Source organism: Neofelis nebulosa, chromosome 6 (assembly GCF_028018385.1).
Source record: "Neofelis nebulosa isolate mNeoNeb1 chromosome 6, mNeoNeb1.pri, whole genome shotgun sequence".
NCBI classification, from domain to species: Eukaryota; Metazoa; Chordata; class Mammalia; order Carnivora; family Felidae; genus Neofelis; species Neofelis nebulosa.
In genome coordinates this window covers 26466810-26485743 of record NC_080787.1, presented here as the reverse complement: position 1 = coordinate 26485743, position 18934 = coordinate 26466810, and the positions used below count along the sequence as shown (strand labels likewise).

At 43.0% G+C, this 18934-nt stretch overlaps 1 protein-coding gene across 21 annotated transcripts in view; it reads left to right on the top strand.

Annotated features, from left to right (window-relative positions):
* FARS2 (phenylalanyl-tRNA synthetase 2, mitochondrial) overlaps positions 1 to 18934 on the top strand; it is a 632301-nt gene that overhangs the window by 396702 nt on the left and 216665 nt on the right. For 12 of the 21 annotated variants that reach the window (XM_058733119.1, XM_058733124.1, XM_058733120.1 and 9 more), the window contains one exon: positions 18397 to 18464. The exons of the other annotated variants lie outside the window; for them this stretch is intronic. In XM_058733119.1, coding sequence (XP_058589102.1) covers positions 18397 to 18464 — 68 coding nt within the window. The remainder of the gene's footprint in view (positions 1 to 18396; positions 18465 to 18934) is intronic. 21 annotated transcript variants of the gene reach the window in all.

Genomic DNA, 18934 nt, shown 5'->3' with positions numbered 1-18934 from the left:
AATCTGTGGATGGACCACTCTTGGATCAAGACCTTATTGCTGATCTGGCCAGGGACCACTAATAAGACATCTCAGCCCTGCTTTCCAGAACAAAGAGCCAACTGTCTGAACATTTTCAACCAAAAGGTTCACAGGATGTTTTTTCAGAATAGAACAAGCACCCAAATACTGCCCTCTTTTCCCTGTCACCCACTAGTCTACCCCACATATAGGGCTCTAGGTAGCCGCTCCTAATCACTGGCTCATTCCTATCTTGTGTTCCTTATTTGCATTTAAACTTTTCTAGGCTATTGCACTTGATGGAAACTCTGTAAGGCACGATGGCATAGTTGCTCACTTGTATCTTCCCATAATGTTTATATTAGTGGAAGGAGGCTGCCTCACTGTGTGACACTTGATGGATAGCTCATTGATCCTTCTTCACTCCTTAGAGGAGCTTTTGTTACATGACTGGAAGTATTTTATGACATAAAAAGTAGAGGCAAGAAAGAGCTCAGAATCCAGAGTCAGAAGCCATCAGCTGAGTCTTGGCCCTGCACGTCCTAGATGTCTGAAATTGGGACTGTCTGAGCCCAGTTCCCTCATCTGCCAACCAAGGGCGCTAACATCATCTTTAATGGGTATAACTGCAAAAATTAGATGAGCCCGTATATGTAAAATTCTTTCAAAATGACACAGAGGTTTGTTTGGGTTTTTTTTAATGGCTAGCTATTACAGTAAATACTAGTAACTTTCACAATCAACCCATCTTGTTTATTAAAATAAAGAATAACCTCAGCACAGCTAGGAGCCTTGGACTTGGCAGCCAAATACATATGAATAGGAAGTTCTGGTACTAAAGGGAAGCAGAACAGACTTCATATAAAAGTATCATTCTGAAATGATACATGTTCTTCCTGCAACTTAAGGAGCAAATTTTTAATCACAAAGATGCTGACCGGCCAAGCTGTGTAGTTAATATGGCGGCTCTCTGGGTTGTGTGTTGAGAAAAGGCTATGGACAGTGACAGGTGGGATGACATCCCTGGTTTACAAATCACTCCCTGGTCTGGTTTCTTGTGACAGAGCCAAGTAAGTGCAGTTATCTGGACTTAAAGCTTGGCCAGCAATGAAAAGCCAGCTACAGCTAATCTTGAGAGAGCTTGTCAGAAGTTGTGTCCCCTTGAAGCTGACAGCATGCAGTCCCAGGGAGGTGGCTCGAGGTGGCCAGGCCTGCTTTAGAACCCTCCTGGCTTCTTTCCCTTTCTTCGCTTTTATTGCAATGCCGGTGGCGTGAGTGTAAGAACTTTTATTGTTGTGGTTCAGACAGCCCAGAAAGCAATTCTAAGAATACTATTTTTAGCTTGGATATTTGTTTTTTTTCCCTGCCTCCCATCCTTTCCCTCCTTCTCCCAAAGGCTTCTTTTTAAAGCAGCCCACGAGGGGTGCCTTTCCTCACCGTCACACAGCAGCCCTGTTTGCCACCAGTGCTAGACAAATTAAAACACAATTAGTTCAGTCCCCGAACACCTTGTTCTGCCTTGTGCCCCAGCACTTCACCATTTGCTGAAGGATTCTTTGGGATTACCTTCAGCACTGACCTGGCAGGGCCCCAGGAACAGCATCTCCGCACAGGGCAGAGAAGGAGCAGAGAGATTCCTTGATGACAGCCAGGCAAGGAGAGAGGCCAGGCACTTAATGAGCTGTATCTTCAGTGATGTGCTGTGTTATAGCACACCTTTGTGAGAATTAGCCATGGAGCCGCTCTTCCCTCTTTAACTTTCAATTAGAGGTTTTCAAGGAATTCTTTGGATGTTATCCTCACTTGGCAACTTGTGCACCTTTTTGTAGCGTGGAGATTGAATGCTCTCTTTCCATGATGTGAGGCTCAAAAGTAACATCACTTGATGTTTCCCTGTCTCACCCCCAACAGTATTGATCAGATTAAAGCAAGTTAAAATGCACACCAAGGACAACCTGTCACAGAATTGCTGGCAGAAATGTGACAGGAAAGGGCAGCCCCACCCCATCATTTGGGGCAATTATGAGCAATGCTCTAAATCATTTTGGATCTTTAAATCTGTTATCCCAGGTCACAAGGTCACTTCAACTAAGCTACCACCCAAATTGATACCCAGAGCCAGCCCTGGGAGGCTGCCCCTCCCTCCCAACCCTCCCCCCCCCTCACTCCCCTCCCCCACGGCACTGTCTGCACTGTGTCAGTTAGTTACCTTGTCCTTCACACCCCACAGAGGCTTGACCTTGAATGTGCTACAGCCCTCACAGTTAACGATGATATCTTAGTAACCAAGACATTTATGAATCCACGTACAGCCTCAGAATCATATATAAGATAACCAAACAGTTATCCTGAGTACAGATTTCAGAGTTGAGGCTTGAAAGATGGGCCTATGATTTGTAAGAAAGTCTCTGAGACCTCTTTGAATCATTCTAGAAAATTCGTATTTCTCAATAGCAGAGATGGACTTAGCAGACTTGTCAATCCCTCTGGCTCCAGCATCACACAGGCTGGGGCTACAAGGCACACAGTGTGTGGGCTGGGGTGGTGCCATTTGGTCACCTGAATGTCTCTTGGGCTAGTTATCTTCCTTAACTTGGTCATAACCGAGACGCAAGCAGTTGATGTACAAAAGGTGGCAGCAGGCAGGCACCTCTCGGGATGAGAGGTCAGCTCCAGGGGAAGGGACCTGTAGTGCCCACAGATGGTCCAAATGGTACCCAAGAGCTAGGGCATCTTTCTTATTGGGGACCTTTGGTAGGGGGCCATGCAGTCAGCAAGCACAGTGGAAGCAGGTGACAGACCAGACGAGCAGTCACAGGGCAGCCAGGCTTAGGGGCAGCCATCTGCCTGGACACTCCACTGGTTGGCTGAAGACCCAAGGCTCCTGATTGTCCCCTACTTAGACTTGGGATTGGCTTTGGAGTCCAGATGTGGGAGTGGGGGCGGGGTGTGGTTAAGTTAGAAAATCCAGGAGACCAACAGGAGCTTCAGTTTTGGTTTTTGTTGTTGTTGTTTTGGTTTGGTTTTTTGTTTGTTTTGTTTTTTGTTGTTCGTTTTGTTTTGAATACCTATACCTTCACTGGTGGGGAAAGGAGGGTCTGTTTATTCATGTGTAGTTTGGAGCCAGAGAAAGTATTACTATGATGGGAATTTAATCATGTGTCTAGTGAGGACAGAGTAAGATAGAATGTTCCATGAGATTTACATGAAGAAGAGGACACCTCAAGGCAATGTGGTGTAAGTTAGGGAGTCCCGTCTCCATAGAGCCGCTTGGCAGTCAGAGCACTAGTCAGACACTTAAGAAATGAATTCAGGACCTTATATTCAGATATCCCCAGCATGTCACCACCACGTGCCCACAGGGACCTCAGCCTCCTGCAGAGTTACTCTCAAGTATGTCTGGAGATCCCAAAAGTTGTCCCCCATTTGCTTACAAGCTTCCTGTGAACATGCTGGTGACTCTCCTGGGCCCTCGGGTTTCCTCCTGCATATCACCGGCCCTGCTGCTGCTTCCCCTGGCTGGCTGGCACACCTGTAGGACTCTGGGGTCTTTATGGTGTCTTGTGCTATTTCAGGTTTGGGTGTCCCTGTGCTTTCCCCCTCTGGTGTCACACCTGTCCCCTGCGACTTCAGCAACTCTGCTTTGAGCCCATCTTCTTTCCTACCTTGCAGAGCTCTCCCCCCACCCCCCACCAGGCTTCCCGCATGCGCCCCCCCCCCAAACCCATGCAAATGAAGGCTTGGGGATTCCAGTGGAGACCTGACTCCATCTCAGCTTAGACTAAAATCTTTTCCATGGAAGCACAGCTCAGAAATGAGGACAAATTCAACAAAATGGCAGTCACCTCATCTTTTGTCAACATAATTTTTTTTGTATGATGTCTTATTTAATATTTCTTAGAGGAGAAAGAATACCCCATGAAAGTTTTTAGATTCTCTATTTGGCGTATCTGGCTAACTTCTCCTGAAAGAAAGTACAATAGTAAGATGAGAAGAGAGGAAACCAGCAGTGAAAATTAAGCAGGTGAAGTATTTGTTCGAGAGAGGACTGCTGTGGTCTCAACATTTATACAGAATTTTACTGGAATAATCACTTATCTTATCCCAGCATTTATTAAATATGGTAATCTCTCCTAGATGATCGTCTGTCCAGCAACACACACGGTGTGCACTTTTTGGAATTCTGTAGTGATGGTGGAATAAGCATTTCTAACACATTCTTTTTGGCAGTTGCCACATTGCATTGTATTTATACAGTTCCCACTATTGCACTGCCAGTTACTGCCAGACACTGGGTCTGTAACTTTCTACTCTACTTGAGATATAAAACATAGCAACTACTCAATAAACATTTTTTTTATGAATGAATGATAAAAAGGAAGAAAAGCCAGCAACAACATACTTCTGTCATGTTTTCTGCAGATAAAACTGGCATCCCTTTCTATGTAGAGGAGACCCCATTTGGTAACATTTTGCACCTGGGTGACCAGAAGCCTTTACAACCCATATCCATTATGACGGTTTCTTACTGAGGAAAAAGAGTGGAGAGGAGAATTGCTCCTTAGGAACAGAAATTAGGTCATAGCAAGTTAGATTCTGAGTAAACTGCTGGGTTAAAAATAATGTTTTTGAGACCAGTGTTCAAATAGAGAAAAGGAAAAAAAGTAAAAGGAAAAAAAAATGCCTTTTAAGAAGATTGGTTGTATCCTCTGTAAAATATATTTTAAAGCTCTGAGCATCCAGGATCAGAAAAGTGTGGGGTGTTGGAAGTATGCAAATTATTCATGATTACCTAGGAAACCCTTTTCTGATTGGAAGAGGGGCAATTGCAAGGTGGAATAGAAATTCAGAGAGTCAAATCATGACATGCTTGTGTGTATGTTTGTTTGCCACAAGATGAGGAACAAGGGAAATTTTTGAAGGAACATAACATGAAAGGAAGAAAAAAGCTGTCTGTACAGGGAAGGCAGAAAAACCTTAGCTGTCTTGAATGTGGACTTTCCAAGCCACTTATGTACCTAAGGCATGCCATTTGGCATAATAGGAATAGTGGACCCCTGACATGGCTGCCAACATCCTTTTCTAGAAGCATCTTCTTCCCCAATATGCATGGTTAATAGGAGAGCATCTACACTGGTCCAGGGGGACTCTGCCCCTCGGCCTAAGTGATTGATCCAGGGGTGAGCACCTGATAAAGCTGGGCCAGTAAGGCCTATTCTCCATAATGTTTGGATAGAAGACCACAGAGAGCTTAAGCTGTGAGTGACATACCTAGGAACCATCTCTGGCCATGTGCCCCATGCGGGGAGAATGTGGTAAGCAGAGAGGGAGAAGGAAGCAGCAGAGATGCAAGATGGAGAGAAGATGCTGGTATGGTTGAGTCCCAGGTTCCATTGTGTTCTGGGGCCCAGCCACACCCTGCCCTTTCCACAGCTTGGTTGTCCAATCCTTGGTCAGATTCCCTAAGCAAGTGTGACTCCCTTGTTGTTTCATTTGAGTTTTCATTATTTGAGATCTAGTGATTTCTAAGACTCATAATTGCAGACTTTTGGCACTGGAAGAGGGCAGGAAGTAAGAGGGTGACAGGCAGAAGTCATCAGCTTCCTTTCCGGAGAACTCTGGAGAACTGCAGAGATGAGGCTGCAGAGGGCCCTTGAGCTCCAAATGTTTCTATTCAGTATAATTTTGAATGGTCCTTTCCTCTTAGCTAGAATATCTAAAAATTCATGTGTCTCAAGTTGTGACTCACTCATTCTAGTGAATATGTATTTGAACATTACCATGGGTGAGGCACCATGATATCTATGATATTTATGGTCAGGAGATATACAAACGACTTTTTAGGGGCACCTGGGTGGCTCAGTCAGTTAAGTGTCAGACTTCAGCTCAGGTGATGATCTCATGGTTTGTGGGTTCAAGCCCTACATTGGGCTCTGGGCTGACAGCTCAGAACCCGGAGCCTGCTTTCGATTCTGTGTCTCCCTCTCTCTCTCTCTCTGCCCCTCCCCCACTGTTTCTCTCAAAGCTAAACACTTAAAAAAAAATTTAAATGATTTTTTAAATGAGTCCTTGTCCTCAAGGAGCTCACAATCTGATAGGAGATCAGTGCACATAGATATTTGCAATTTAATATGAGAAGTGTCAGGTGAGAGACGGCGCCACCACGGCTTCAAGGAAGAGCATCATGTCACTTTGCCTTAAATGCCCAAGAAATGTTTACAGATTATGTTTCAGCTGACAAATAAGAATTAGGTATGGAATGGGCCAAGAAATTCCAGGCAGAGTAGACAGCAGGCACAGAGACAGGAACACAGAGATATGAACATAATTGAATGTACCTAGCATACAGGAAGCTTGACAGAGCCGGGAGGGCAGGGAGGAAGGGAAGGGAATAAAGCTGGAGAGTTTGGGAGGGGCCAGACCTTAAAGGCCTGGTATTTCCTTATAAACATATGGTCCTCTCTGGTAGAATATGTGGGTACTCATTGAGCTAATTCAGCTGTTTTCAAGTTTGTAAGTGATTATCTGTCTTGAGACTGTGCTGGCCATGGGGTAAGGTTGGAGGTAGGGTAAGGTATGGAAGCACATCTGAATGAGAGGAGATAATTGTCTGAGCTGAGACCATGGCTGAAGCCTTGTGGGAAAACCTGACTGATGGAAAGGAAATTCATTAAAAATCCACAGGAAATGTGGACCCATTTGGGAGAGACAACCTAGATGAAGGGACCAAATACCACTCCCCAGTCCTGAGTGTTATGACTACGAGGATGGGGGCTGACCTTGAAGCAGGGGTTAAGTAGAGGGAGCAGTCGTTTGGAGGAGGTGATTTTAATTACTTCTGGTCTTCTTCTGTTTTTTTTTTTTTTTCAAGTCTATTTGAGAGAGAGAGAGAGAGAGAGATTGCATGCACACAAGGTGGGGAGGGGCAAAAAGAGATGGGAGAGAATCCTAAACAGGATCTGCACTGTCAGCATGGAGCCTGATGCAGGGCTCAGACTCAAGAACTGTGAGATCATGACCTGAGCTGAAATCAAGAGTAGGACACTTAACCGACTGAGCCACCCAAGCGCCCCACTTCTTGAGTTTTAGGTAGGCCATGTGGGAATGCTGACCTAAGAGCACATGAGCGAGAAGCCAAGATTAGGATATACAGTTGGCAGCTCTAGGTAGGAGGTGCCCAGGACATGTCTGGAACAGGAAAAGGGTAAGATGAGGAAAGAACAAACCCCAAGGAAGTCTTAAGGGACAGAAAAGGGAAAGACTGAGTGAAGGAATTAGGAAGTGCAATCCAGGAGGTCCACATAGAGGAGCAGAGGCTGGGGGACAGAAGCCATGGAAGGTTCTGTCTTGCAGGAGTGAGATTATAGAATGCTGTCAGATAGATCTGCCAAGACCACATGGATTTGGCCAATAGGAGGCCTTCAGTAGGAAATTCAATGATAGAAAATACTTTGGTTAATCATATTTCTTCTCATTTCCCCCCTGTTGTGCCTTCATGAATATTTATTCCACAAATGCTAGTAATTAGAGAATACTTGATTTAATGGGTAGATACAGAGGGTTGATGTGTTACGGAGCAAACAAAATGTCGTTACTCTAGCACTTAAACCTGCCTCTTCAGGGTTATGTGCTTGGTAATTTTCATTTACAATAATGTTGTAGGGAAGTTTCACTTTTCAGACACTTACCTGTTTTATTTTCCCTTCCTGCATAGCTCATTTAAGGGGTAGATAGAGCAGGTGAAGGATATCCATTAGCCCTTTCTGAGAAGCAGGGATTATACTGGAGTGATAGAGATTACTCCCTAGCACCAATTAAATTAATTAAATTCACTTGGGCCTGTATATAGCCACTGTATTTAACTTAAGAAAGGATATGGCATGCAAATGAAGACCTGAAAATATGAATGGAATTTGGAATTTGAACAATACTTTGATCAGCATTTCCTAAAATGGCACATGGAAAGAAAAAACTCCTTAAGGTTGCATATGCTTCCCTTTACTTCTGACAGGGGAACCTAGGCACCTGCTGTGCAGCTCTGCCTCCTCCAGAAGATAAAGCCACCCCTTGGGAACAGAAGTGCAGTATAATACAAAGTACACACAGCTCCTGAAATTAGACTTGACCTCCACTCGCCTCTGGAGCCAAAAACAGCCTCCCCAAAATGAGAGAAAGAAAGCTAGGAAAAGAAGGTGTGAGGAGCATATCACAAGGAGAACCAAGAAGAGCTGGTTTTGATTATATTTAGAATGTTATATTTTTTTTAACCTGGATTGAATCAATGAATACCTGCACATTGAACTTCTTTTCAGGATTCCTACTGCCAGGAAATCTGTTTCAATATGAATTCCGAATAATGTTATATCACGTCTGATACAGGAATATACCTGGCAATATTAAACAGATCAAATTCTTGAGAAGACTAGTCTGAATAGAAGTTATTCTTAGCATAGTTAAAGTAAAGGAGATCAGTATAGGTATTCAAGATGAAAAATCCTAATAGTTAATAGAAAACCAAAATTCAAGGTCCTGCCAACCTTCAGAGCAGAGTGGTTTCAAGTGCGTCTCAGAAAACATGTGTTTTAGAGATTTTAGCCGGGGTGGGGAGCAACACATTTTCATGTCTTTTTCTGGGGTGCCCTTCCTCCTTGCCTTTAAATCATCTGATGTCTCCAGTAGTGCCTGCCCTGCCCCTTAGACAGCTTTGTTCGGCCAATGGCTGGACCAGGTGGAGATCGAAATTGGATCCCATAACATATGACTGTATTTATACATCGTAATGACACCATTTAATTATTTTAAATAATGCTTTTACTTAGGTTTCCTACTTATGGTACTACAAGGAGGATTTTTATTCTTCTAGCTCAGGCCATAATATAAAAATGGCACAACAGTTATTGTATTCCTAATTACAAATGTGTTTAATTAAAATTACATTCAGTCATTCTGACATACATACTTTCAAGCAACTGTGAAATAGAGCTATTATCATCTTTTGGTATGCTGCCTTGAGTGGCTAATAATTTTAGTTAGGTGGTAGTTGTAGGTCCTTATCATCAGTAAATATGAAAAATAAAGCTAGAATAAAACAGTAGCAGTAATTTCAAAATTTATATTTGTTTATCAATTGGGCCTTTGCATTATGTTTTTAAAACCAGTTTCTTGGGGTGCCTGGGTGGTTCAGTGGGTTAAGCATCCAACTTTGTTTTTTTTTTTTTTTTTTTTTTTTTTTTTAATTTTTTTTTCAACATTTTTTATTTATTTTTGGGACAGAGAGAGACAGAGCATGAACGGGGGAGGGGCAGAGAGAGAGGGAGACACAGAATCAGAAACAGGCTCCAGGCTCCGAGCCATCAGCCCAGAGCCTGACGCGGGGCTCGAACTCACGGACCGCGAGATCGTGACCTGGCTGAAGTCGGACGCCTAACCGACTGCGCCACCCAGGCGCCCCTTAAGCATCCAACTTTGGCTCAAGTCATGATCTAGTTCGTGGGTTCGAGCCCTGCATTGGGCTCTGTGCTGACAGCTCAGAGACTGGAGCCTGCTTCCAATTCTGTATCTGCCACTCTCTCTGCCCCTCTCCTGCTCATATTCTGTCTCTCTCTCAACAATAAATGAACATTAAAAAAATAAAAAAAACCAGTTTCCCACCTGAGGCCTCCAATAAAAATCAAGAAATCATATGTGTTAAAATATCTGCTGGATGTATTCTGTGGAAAAATAGATCCAAACAATCCATAGCAGATGTGAGGAGGAGGAGATCTCTACTGCATTTTATCCCTGAATCTAAGTCTCCGATTCATGGATGTCTAACAAATCTGTTTTAAATTGGTGGCCATGTAGATGGTGTCCCCATGGAAAGGCTACTCTCAACTTATTTTTCTATTGTCGTTTTTAGTGAGGTGAAATTTACATGAGTGAGCAATTCAGTGACATTTAATACATTCACAGTATTGTGTAACCACCACATCTCTCTGCTTATCTAGATCCAAGACGTTTTCATCACCCCAAAGAAACCCCACACCCTGCTTCCCTTTCCCCACTCCTTCCATCCCTCAGCCCCTAACTGCCACCAGTCTGCATTCTGTCTCGGTGGGTCTCCCTATTCTGAATATGTCATATACACTGTATGTTAGCCAACTTGACATTACATTACATTTTAAAAAATGGAGTTATGACCCAGCAATAGCACTGCTAGGAATTTACCCAAGGGATACAGGAGTACTGATGCATAGGGGCACTTGTACCCCAATGTTTATAGCAGCACTCTCAACAATAGCCAAATTATGGAAAGAGCCTAAATGTCCATCAACTGATGAATGGATAAAGAAATTGTGGTTTATATACACAATGGAATACTACTTGGCAATGAGAAAGAATGAAATATGGCCTTTTGTAGCAACGTGGATGGAACTGGAGAGTGTGATGCTAAGTGAAATAAGCCATACAGAGAAAGACAGATACCATATGGTTTCACTCTTATGTGGATCCTGAGAAACTTAACAGAAACCCATGGGGGAGGGGAAGGGAAAAAAAAAAAAAAAGAGGTTAGAGTGGGAGAGAGCCAAAGCATAGGAGACTGTTAAAAACTGAGAACAAACTGAGGGTTGATGGGGGGTGGGAGGGTGGGTGATGGGTATTGAGGAGGGCACCTTTTGGGATGAGCACTGGGTGTTGTATGGAAACCAATTTGACAATAAATTTCATATATTGAAAAAATAAATAAATAAAAAATGGAGTTATATAGTATGTGACCTTTTGTGTCTGGCTTCTTTCACTTAGCATGTTTTTGAGGTCCATCTACCTTATACCGTGTAGCAATACTTCATTCATTTTTATGGCTGAGTAATTTTCCATTGTATGTAGAAACATATATTTTATTTATCCATTCCTTTCCTGGTGGGTATTTAGGTTGTTTCCACATTTTGGCAACTGTAAATAATGCAGGTATGAACATGTATGCAAAAGCATTTGAGTTCCCATTCTCAATTCTTTTGGGGATATACATAGGAATAGAGCTGCTGAGTCATTTGGTAATTCTGTTTAACTTTTTGAGGGACTGTTGAGCTGTTTTCTATGGTAGCTAAATCATTTTACATTCCCACCAGCAATGTACATGGGTTTCAGTTTCTCTGCATACTCTCTGACACTTGTTCCTTCCTCCATCTCCCCCTCCCTTCCATCCATCCATCCATCCATCCATCCATCCATCCATCCATCCATCATTTGGTTTCGATTCGATTTATATTTCCTTAGCAACTAACTGATCTTTTCATAAGGTCCTTTGTTGAGCTGTAAGAGTTCTTTATATGTTCTGGGCACTTTATTACACCAAACTTTTTATTGCCTCTTAACCTTTTGAAAGTTACAAATTATTTCCTTCTTTCCGCTTCCTTCTTTCCTTTCTTCCTCTCTCCCTCCTTTTTTTTATACCATTTGTTATTATTTAAATTTTAGTTAACATACAGTGCAATATTGGTTTCAGAAGTAGAATTCAGTGATTCATCACTTACATGCAGCTCATCACAAGTACCCTCTTTACTACCCATCTAGCTCATCTCCTACCCACCTCCTTCCATCAACCATTTATTTTCTATTGTTAAGAGTCTCTTGTTTCCCTCTCTTCTCTTCCCCCCTCTTCCCATATGTTCATCTGTTTTATTTCTTAAATTCCTCATTCGAGTGAAATCATATGGTATTTGTCTTCCTCCAACTGACTTATTTCACTTAGCATGATACATTCTAGCACCATCCATTCTTTTCTTTCTTATATATTAAAAATATTAGATTTGGGTATTAGATATAATGGATCTTTATTTTAAGAAAAGAAAGATAATTTAAATTCCCTATAATTCAACCACTCACAGATGAGCACTGTTTTCATTTTTATGTCCTTCTTCTAGTCTTTTTTTTAATATATAGAATGAACATGCATACATATATATTCAGAGAATTCTGCTTTCATCGTGTACTATTTAAATTTTTTAATGCTTTTTTGATGTAGAAAAGTTACACTTATTTACATATAATTATCAGAGCACTTCGTTGTTTCAGTGACTGGTGGACTAAAATCTTTCCGTGTGCTTGTTAATCATTTGAATACTTCTCATAAGAGTTGGGGTTTTATAAACAATAAAACCTGTCAAATCAACTTGTATAAGCTATTTATATACCCAGAATCCTAGTCCACTTTCTCTCATGGTTGTTATGATTTTTTTTCAGATTGTTATCTGCCTTTTATTCTGTGTGGTGTTTGGGACATAGCAATATTTTATCTTCTTTCGTATTGTCATATCTAATGTTTTTTTCACTGATTCCTTCAATTGTCTTAAAAAGTCCTTATCTAACACGTAAAGGATTATATAAATATTTGCTTACATTTTCTCTTTTTCTTTTATTTTTTTTTTATTTTTGAGAGAGCACAAGCAGGGGGGGGCAGACAGAGAGGGGGACAGAGAATCTGAAGTGGACTCTGTGCTGACAACAGCGAGCCTGATTTGGGGCTTGAACTCACGAACCCTTAGATCATGACCTGAGCTGAAGTGGGATGCACAACTGACTGAGCCACCCGGGCACCCCTACTCACATTTTCTCTTAAGTTGTTTATTTAAATTGTATTTCTGGATCCATCTGGAACTTACGATGGTATTGCGAGATGAGAGGGTCACACTTTTATTTTCCTAAATAGCTAACTGTCTTTCCTGATACCATATACAAAATCAATAATTTGCAATAATAGAATCTGTTACCAAAGACATGAAACCAATTACTTTACTCAGTTTTTTGTTTTTTTTTTTAAGGACACTTAAACACTGGCATATATATGAACTGGGTCATCTATGTCTTGGTTTACATGTATTCCTATTCTCACTAAATGAGTAGCCACACTGTCATGTCAGACCAGAATAGCCATGTGGCCACCCCAAGTCTCTCTTCTGGAGGCTGCATTGTCGTCTGAGGACACTGGGAAGCAAAGCCTTTGCATGTCCTTTGTCCCAGGCAAATGCTTATGTGTCAGATTGATCAGGTTCCTGAGATTGGGCTGGATTGTGGTTTCTGGGGTTCAGTTAACCTTCAGTAGCTACACAATGTAGTTGTTGCCATATTCTGCCTTATTTCATGTTATGTCCTGGAAGGAATAGAGCATGTCATTGCCCAGAGCGGGGAAGCCTTTGTGGGGTAGTGGCTGCAGCATGGGCTCTGGAGTTGCCTTCAGTTCAGCTCCTATCTTTGTCACTTGTTGGCCTGTGGGACTTTAAGCAGCTGGCTTTATCTTTCTAAGCCTCAGTTTCTTTATCTTTAAAATGGACTTAACATTAGGACCTACTTTATAAGGCTATTTTGCAGTGCCTGGCACATAAGTATACAATAAATGTTAATACTGTTGTTGATAGTGATGTTAATATCCTAGCGGTGAATTTCTTCTGGAAGAAACTAACTTTAATTAAATGCAAGCACTAAACACACACCAAGAACAGCAAAGAATCTAGGTTGGAAAGCTTTATATGTTGTATTTACTATAGTTAAGCTCATACTCAAATTAAGCATCCAGTTGCTCAACGATCGTTTGTTGCAAGCAATAAAGTTGCTTTCTCAAGGTCTTAATTATATTGGATTAAAAGACAGAAAAAGAAGGTTGAGTATATGACAAGAGAAGAAAAGTATGGTGGGGTTAAGATATGAGAAAGGGATTTTTTTAGCATCTTAAGAAAACATTAATTATAATTAATTATACTGGGGGGGGTGGGGCAGGGTAAGTGCTATATATGCTGCTGGTAGAAAAGTGGGACAAAGGAGAGGAGAAGGACGCCCCATGCCAGGAAATGATGCCAGCACATTTGTTCACAGGGTGGTATCTGATGAGACTTCCACTCTGGACTTGCCCTATGTCCTTGTATCTCAGGGTTTTGATTCAGGCCTGATGTCTACACCACAGAGTCTGAATACCAGAGGGATCCTGCACAAGGCAGACAGCACTTTGTATTCTGATTTGGAATTCAGCAAGAAGTTCATTCAGTGATATAAGTGAATACCAACTAGTTACTGTCAGTGTTCATGAAACAAGGGATAGCAATCATTTTTAGGAGCTGTCACTATTTTGCCATCATCTAGTTGTATTTTTTTAATGTTTATTTTTGAGAGGGAAAGACAGAGTGAGTGGGGGAGGGGCAGAAAGAGGAGAACACAGAACTCGAAGCGGGCTCCAGCCCTCTGTCAGCACAGAGCCCAACATGGGGATTGAACTCACCAACCACAAGATCATGACCTGAGCCAAAGTTGGACTCTTAACCGACTAGGCCTCCCAGGCACCCCTCTATTGTTATTTTTATGTCTATTTCATGGTAAAATAATTTTCAAAGCACATCAACTATTAGACATCTAGTTTTAAATAGCATAGTTATATTGACTTACAAAAAGCAGTTGCATTTCTTTTTGAGTTTTAAAGACATGTGATAGGTTTGTTTGGGTGTTTTGTGTTAATCAGCATTTCTGTTTGGAGATGTGTAATGAGCATTCCAAACTTCAAAATCATATATGCATTTATAACACTGGATGTACCTAAGAAAATGGCCACACTTAAGTGGAAGACTAAAAGTATAAATCTCTATGAGGAAGTGTAGTTCTTGTATATGGATGTGGGTTTGAACTTGACTATAGAACCCCGAGCTTTTGCAGCTAAGGCTTGAGAGCATAGTGGTTACCTTTTGGGGTATCTGCATAGCTACTAGTGATTTCCCCTCCTCTGTGAACACCTCCTCTCTCCCTCTCCAGAGCAGCGGGCCCTGGCAGCCATGTTGTGCAGTGAGGCTTCCTCTCTACACCACCCTACCCCTAGTCCCAGTCTCAGATGACTGGACCCAGACAGATGCTTGACCCATGAGAATTTACAGCTGGGGATGACAGGGATTAAGTCATTCTTCGACAGAGGTACCTTCCATGTTGTCTTTTTGCCTTAAGGAGCAGAGAGGCAAAGAATGGCAGTTTACAGAGAAGAAAACCAAGCAGATATACAGACAGAAGTAGAGACAGAAGGCCAAGATGAAATCCAGAGGGCAGTCAGGTCCCTTATTCCTATGCTTTCCTGGGGCTGGAAGGCCTTCCTCTCCCAGGCTGTTTGGCTCCTGAAACGAATTCCCCTTTCTTGTGGAGCCAGCAGGACGAAAAGTAGATTTCCTTAACTTGCCCCAGGCATCCAGCTAAGGTACCCTGGAAGTACAGTGGTATCCTGTTTCTGTCCCCTGAGAGCCTCTTTGTTAGCCTAAGTGCCTAAGTACGTTCGCTGGCAATTAGGAGCTTTGCTGCCTAAGTGTCTACTTCAATCCGTCAGTTACACTTTCTGACCCACTGCATAGGCACAGCAGCTCCCATGTCAGGGAGTGGGCAGAGAGTGCCTCCCAAATCGAGAAAAGCCACTCCAGGCACCAGATGGCAAAGAGAATTTCATAGAACATATTGATAAGAAGTGAAGCCTCTTTGCTAATACTTTCCCTAAACACTGTCAGTTGAAGGGAGCTTCAGGCAGGCGTACAGGGAGACAAATAAATGCACACAGCCATCCATCCCGGCATGAGGTCCACAAGACATTCCCAGGAGTGTGGCAAACTCATGAGAAGAGGAAGGAGAATAATCCAGAGCAGAACAAGGAACAACTGATTGCCAGGTCAGACTGAGCTGTTCCTGGTGAGGACTAGGGCCTCAGAGTCTGCATCCTCCACACATCCCATACAATCAGCTGTGTCTGAATTAACTGTGAGAATAAAAGCAAACCTTTGTTGAGGACTGTGTCCACTGGCTGCGGCTCAGCACTAAGTCTTTATTCGCCGGACCTCATTACACCTTTACCACCCCCCTTGAGACATGCAGGGTTTTGCGCTTCCTTTTAGATACCAGGCACCTTAGGTGAAGCATCTCACCCAAAGAGACATGGCCTCTAGTGGCGGAGCCAGGATTCAACCCCAGTGGTGTGAGCCCCGGACACGTTCCTACCAAATCACTCTCCTGCTTCCAGCATGTGGCTTGAAATTGCTCGCCGGCCTCTTTGGTGTTGTGCTAGAGACCCAACATTAAGGCTTCTACATTCCTTTGCTGGGGCCACCATGATAAACACCACAGACTGGGTTGCTGAAACAAAGGAATTTTATTGTCTCCCTGGCCTGGAGGCTAGAAGTTCGAGATCAAGGTGTCAGCAGGATTGACTCCTTCTGAGGCATCTCTCCTTGACTCAGATGCCGCATTCTCCCCACGTCCTCACATGGTCTTTCTTCTGTGTATGTCTGTGTCCTGATATCTTCCTGTAGGATTGGGGCCCACTACATGACCTCATTTTACGTTAATTACCTCCGTAAAGACCCTGTCTCCAAGTTAGGTCATATTCTGAGGTACTGAGAGTAAAGACTTCAACATATGAATTTGGGGGGACAAATTCAGCCCACAACAGCTCCTAAAGGAATTTTATGGATAGTTCTGGGTTTCTGTCCCCAGTCTGATATCTAAGGTGGGCAGTGAAAACAAGGAGCACCCTTTTAGAGCAGTCGCTCCTGGCTGGGGTTGCTGTACCATATACAGGGAGATGCTACTGTCTGATCACTCTCCGATCCCATATTCTATTACAGGACTGTAAAAAGATAACATGCTTTGCTTTTGCTTTTGCTTTTGCTTTTGCTTTGTATCATTGCTTTTCACAATGAAATGAGCTACTTTAGGCACTGAAGCTTGCTCTGGGGATGTGCAACCAGTAGGGAAGACACAAAATCCACCCAGTCTCAGAGCAGGCCTCCCTGAGAACTGACCTTTCTCAGGATTGGGTGCCTTGCTAGCTAGCACCCAGGAAGCTTGTCTCATGCCCCTGTTATGTGCTTCCCACAACAGGGCTTGACCATGATGGTGCCTGGGCACCCAATGGTGCCCATTTCACAGCTCCTAATGACTCTTCTTCTCTTGTGACACGTCCAGCTTCCCCACAAGGGAAGATCTGATTGGTCCGTAGAGTCACTGCCATGAGGGGGGCCTCTGCTGGATAGAGCTCAAGACACTCATCGCTGCCTGCCCAACCCCCATCCCCAGTCCAGTCATCAGAGGCCTGCAGATGCGGTCATGTAACCTGAGCATGGATTGATATAGGAGAAAGATCTCTGCATTCTACCAGCCTCTGTCCTGTTTTGGGACAGGTCACTTAGCTTCTCTGAGCCACTGGTTCATCATTCTGAAAAAACTGATATAATAACCCTACCTTAAAATCAGTATTATAAGTCTAAAATGAGATGAAGTTCTTAAAAATACATCCAAATGTTTTAAAGCAAAGTGATTGAATTTTTAATTTTAACATGTGTTTCTTCAGCCTTCTGTTTGACTGCTGATGTATTCCCAGTGCCTGTTACTGAACCTTTGTATCTCATGTCCTGTCAGGGGAGTTTTTTAACCAGAAGCCATATTGGTCTCAGTGATTATGTGAAATTTGCATATGAAATGTTCTAATGTTTGTACCCTGCACTTAAAGAACTTCTGAAGACTGTGTTCATCAGGGAATCTTGTCGGACATATTTGGAATATTTGGGGGAATTTTCAGAAATGAGAAGTAGCTGCTTCTTGCTTAAGTATGGTTCACAGTTGAGCAGGCCATTTGCATAAATAGCCCATGGGGAGCCATGGTGTCTTGGAAGGGCCACATTTTGTGAACTGGGGAATCAGACCTATCTTCCTCTCTTCTTTAATCAGAGTTTGGCTCTTGCTCTGCAAACAGGTCAGTGAGATGAGAGCAGGTGCCAGTGATGGCTCTGGAGGTGTAGGGCCTTGTAAGGATCCGTGACATCCTTGTAGTATTCCAGTGGCAAGTGAGGTCCCCTGCAGAACCAATCTGTCACTCACCAAGAGAGATGTGGCCAGTACCCATCACGGGGGTAGGTCCTGGGCATCTGACTAGAACATGCAGTTCTTGGAAGGGTCACCTACTTTCCTTGCTTCAGGGCTTCAGTGCCCGAGGGTCACATACTTTCCCTATGGTGAGTTGTCTCTTTAATCAACTCTCTACTCATCTGGTGGGTTTCTGAATAACTTGTTTTAATTACACTCCATTTTACTAATAATATGCTTCACTATTGGACAGAGGTTTTAAAGGTTGTGTCCTTAAATAACATTTAACTTTTTTGTCAGGGTGTGTCTTTGAGGTCTCTTTTTCCTGGAATCCCATGTGGGTACTTTTCTTAGGGTGTACGTGTCTGTGTGTGTGCGTATGCTATTGTGCACCAGGTCTGTATAAGGTACTGTATTATGTAGTGATACAGTGGGAAGACTGAGGCTCAGAAGTCTAATTCACCCTCCTGATGTTACACAGCTATTCAGTAATCATGCAGGTCTTAAAAGCGACACAGTGGCTCTGACTTTTTGCTTTTTACGCAGAACAACCAAATTAAATCTGGGAGCTGGCCATTCCTCCTACTTGGAGCACCAGGATTTTACTTTTCCAGGTCAGTGTCCCAGACTCAAGTCCTGACTTAAGCAGTTTCATGCAGAGGTCTCTGGCAGACCAGGCTTTAGGACAGAGCCCCCACTGCTCTGTTCCCAGTGCAGGCTGGAGACAGGCCAACCCCTCTTCCTGTTGGGGCAGTGCCATGAGGGCAGTGGACAGCTATTTTGGAAGATGGTCCTTATTTTCAAAACACTATTCATTTCCCTTGGACTTTTCCTACTCAAAGTGGTGTGTCATTGCAGGATCGCAGAGCCGAGAGGCATCCCGGCCCATTCTGTTCCACGGGTGTCTCGTACACTGTCCATTATATTTTGTGTGTCAATGGTCCTAGGAACAGCATGCTCCCAGACTGCATTCCCTTGGTGCCAAGTGCAGGTAATAAAACTCAGGGTTAATTTTAGCCCAGGAAACTGTACAGAAGATGCTTGCTTATCCAGAATGCTTATCTGTGAGTTACTGCACATACCA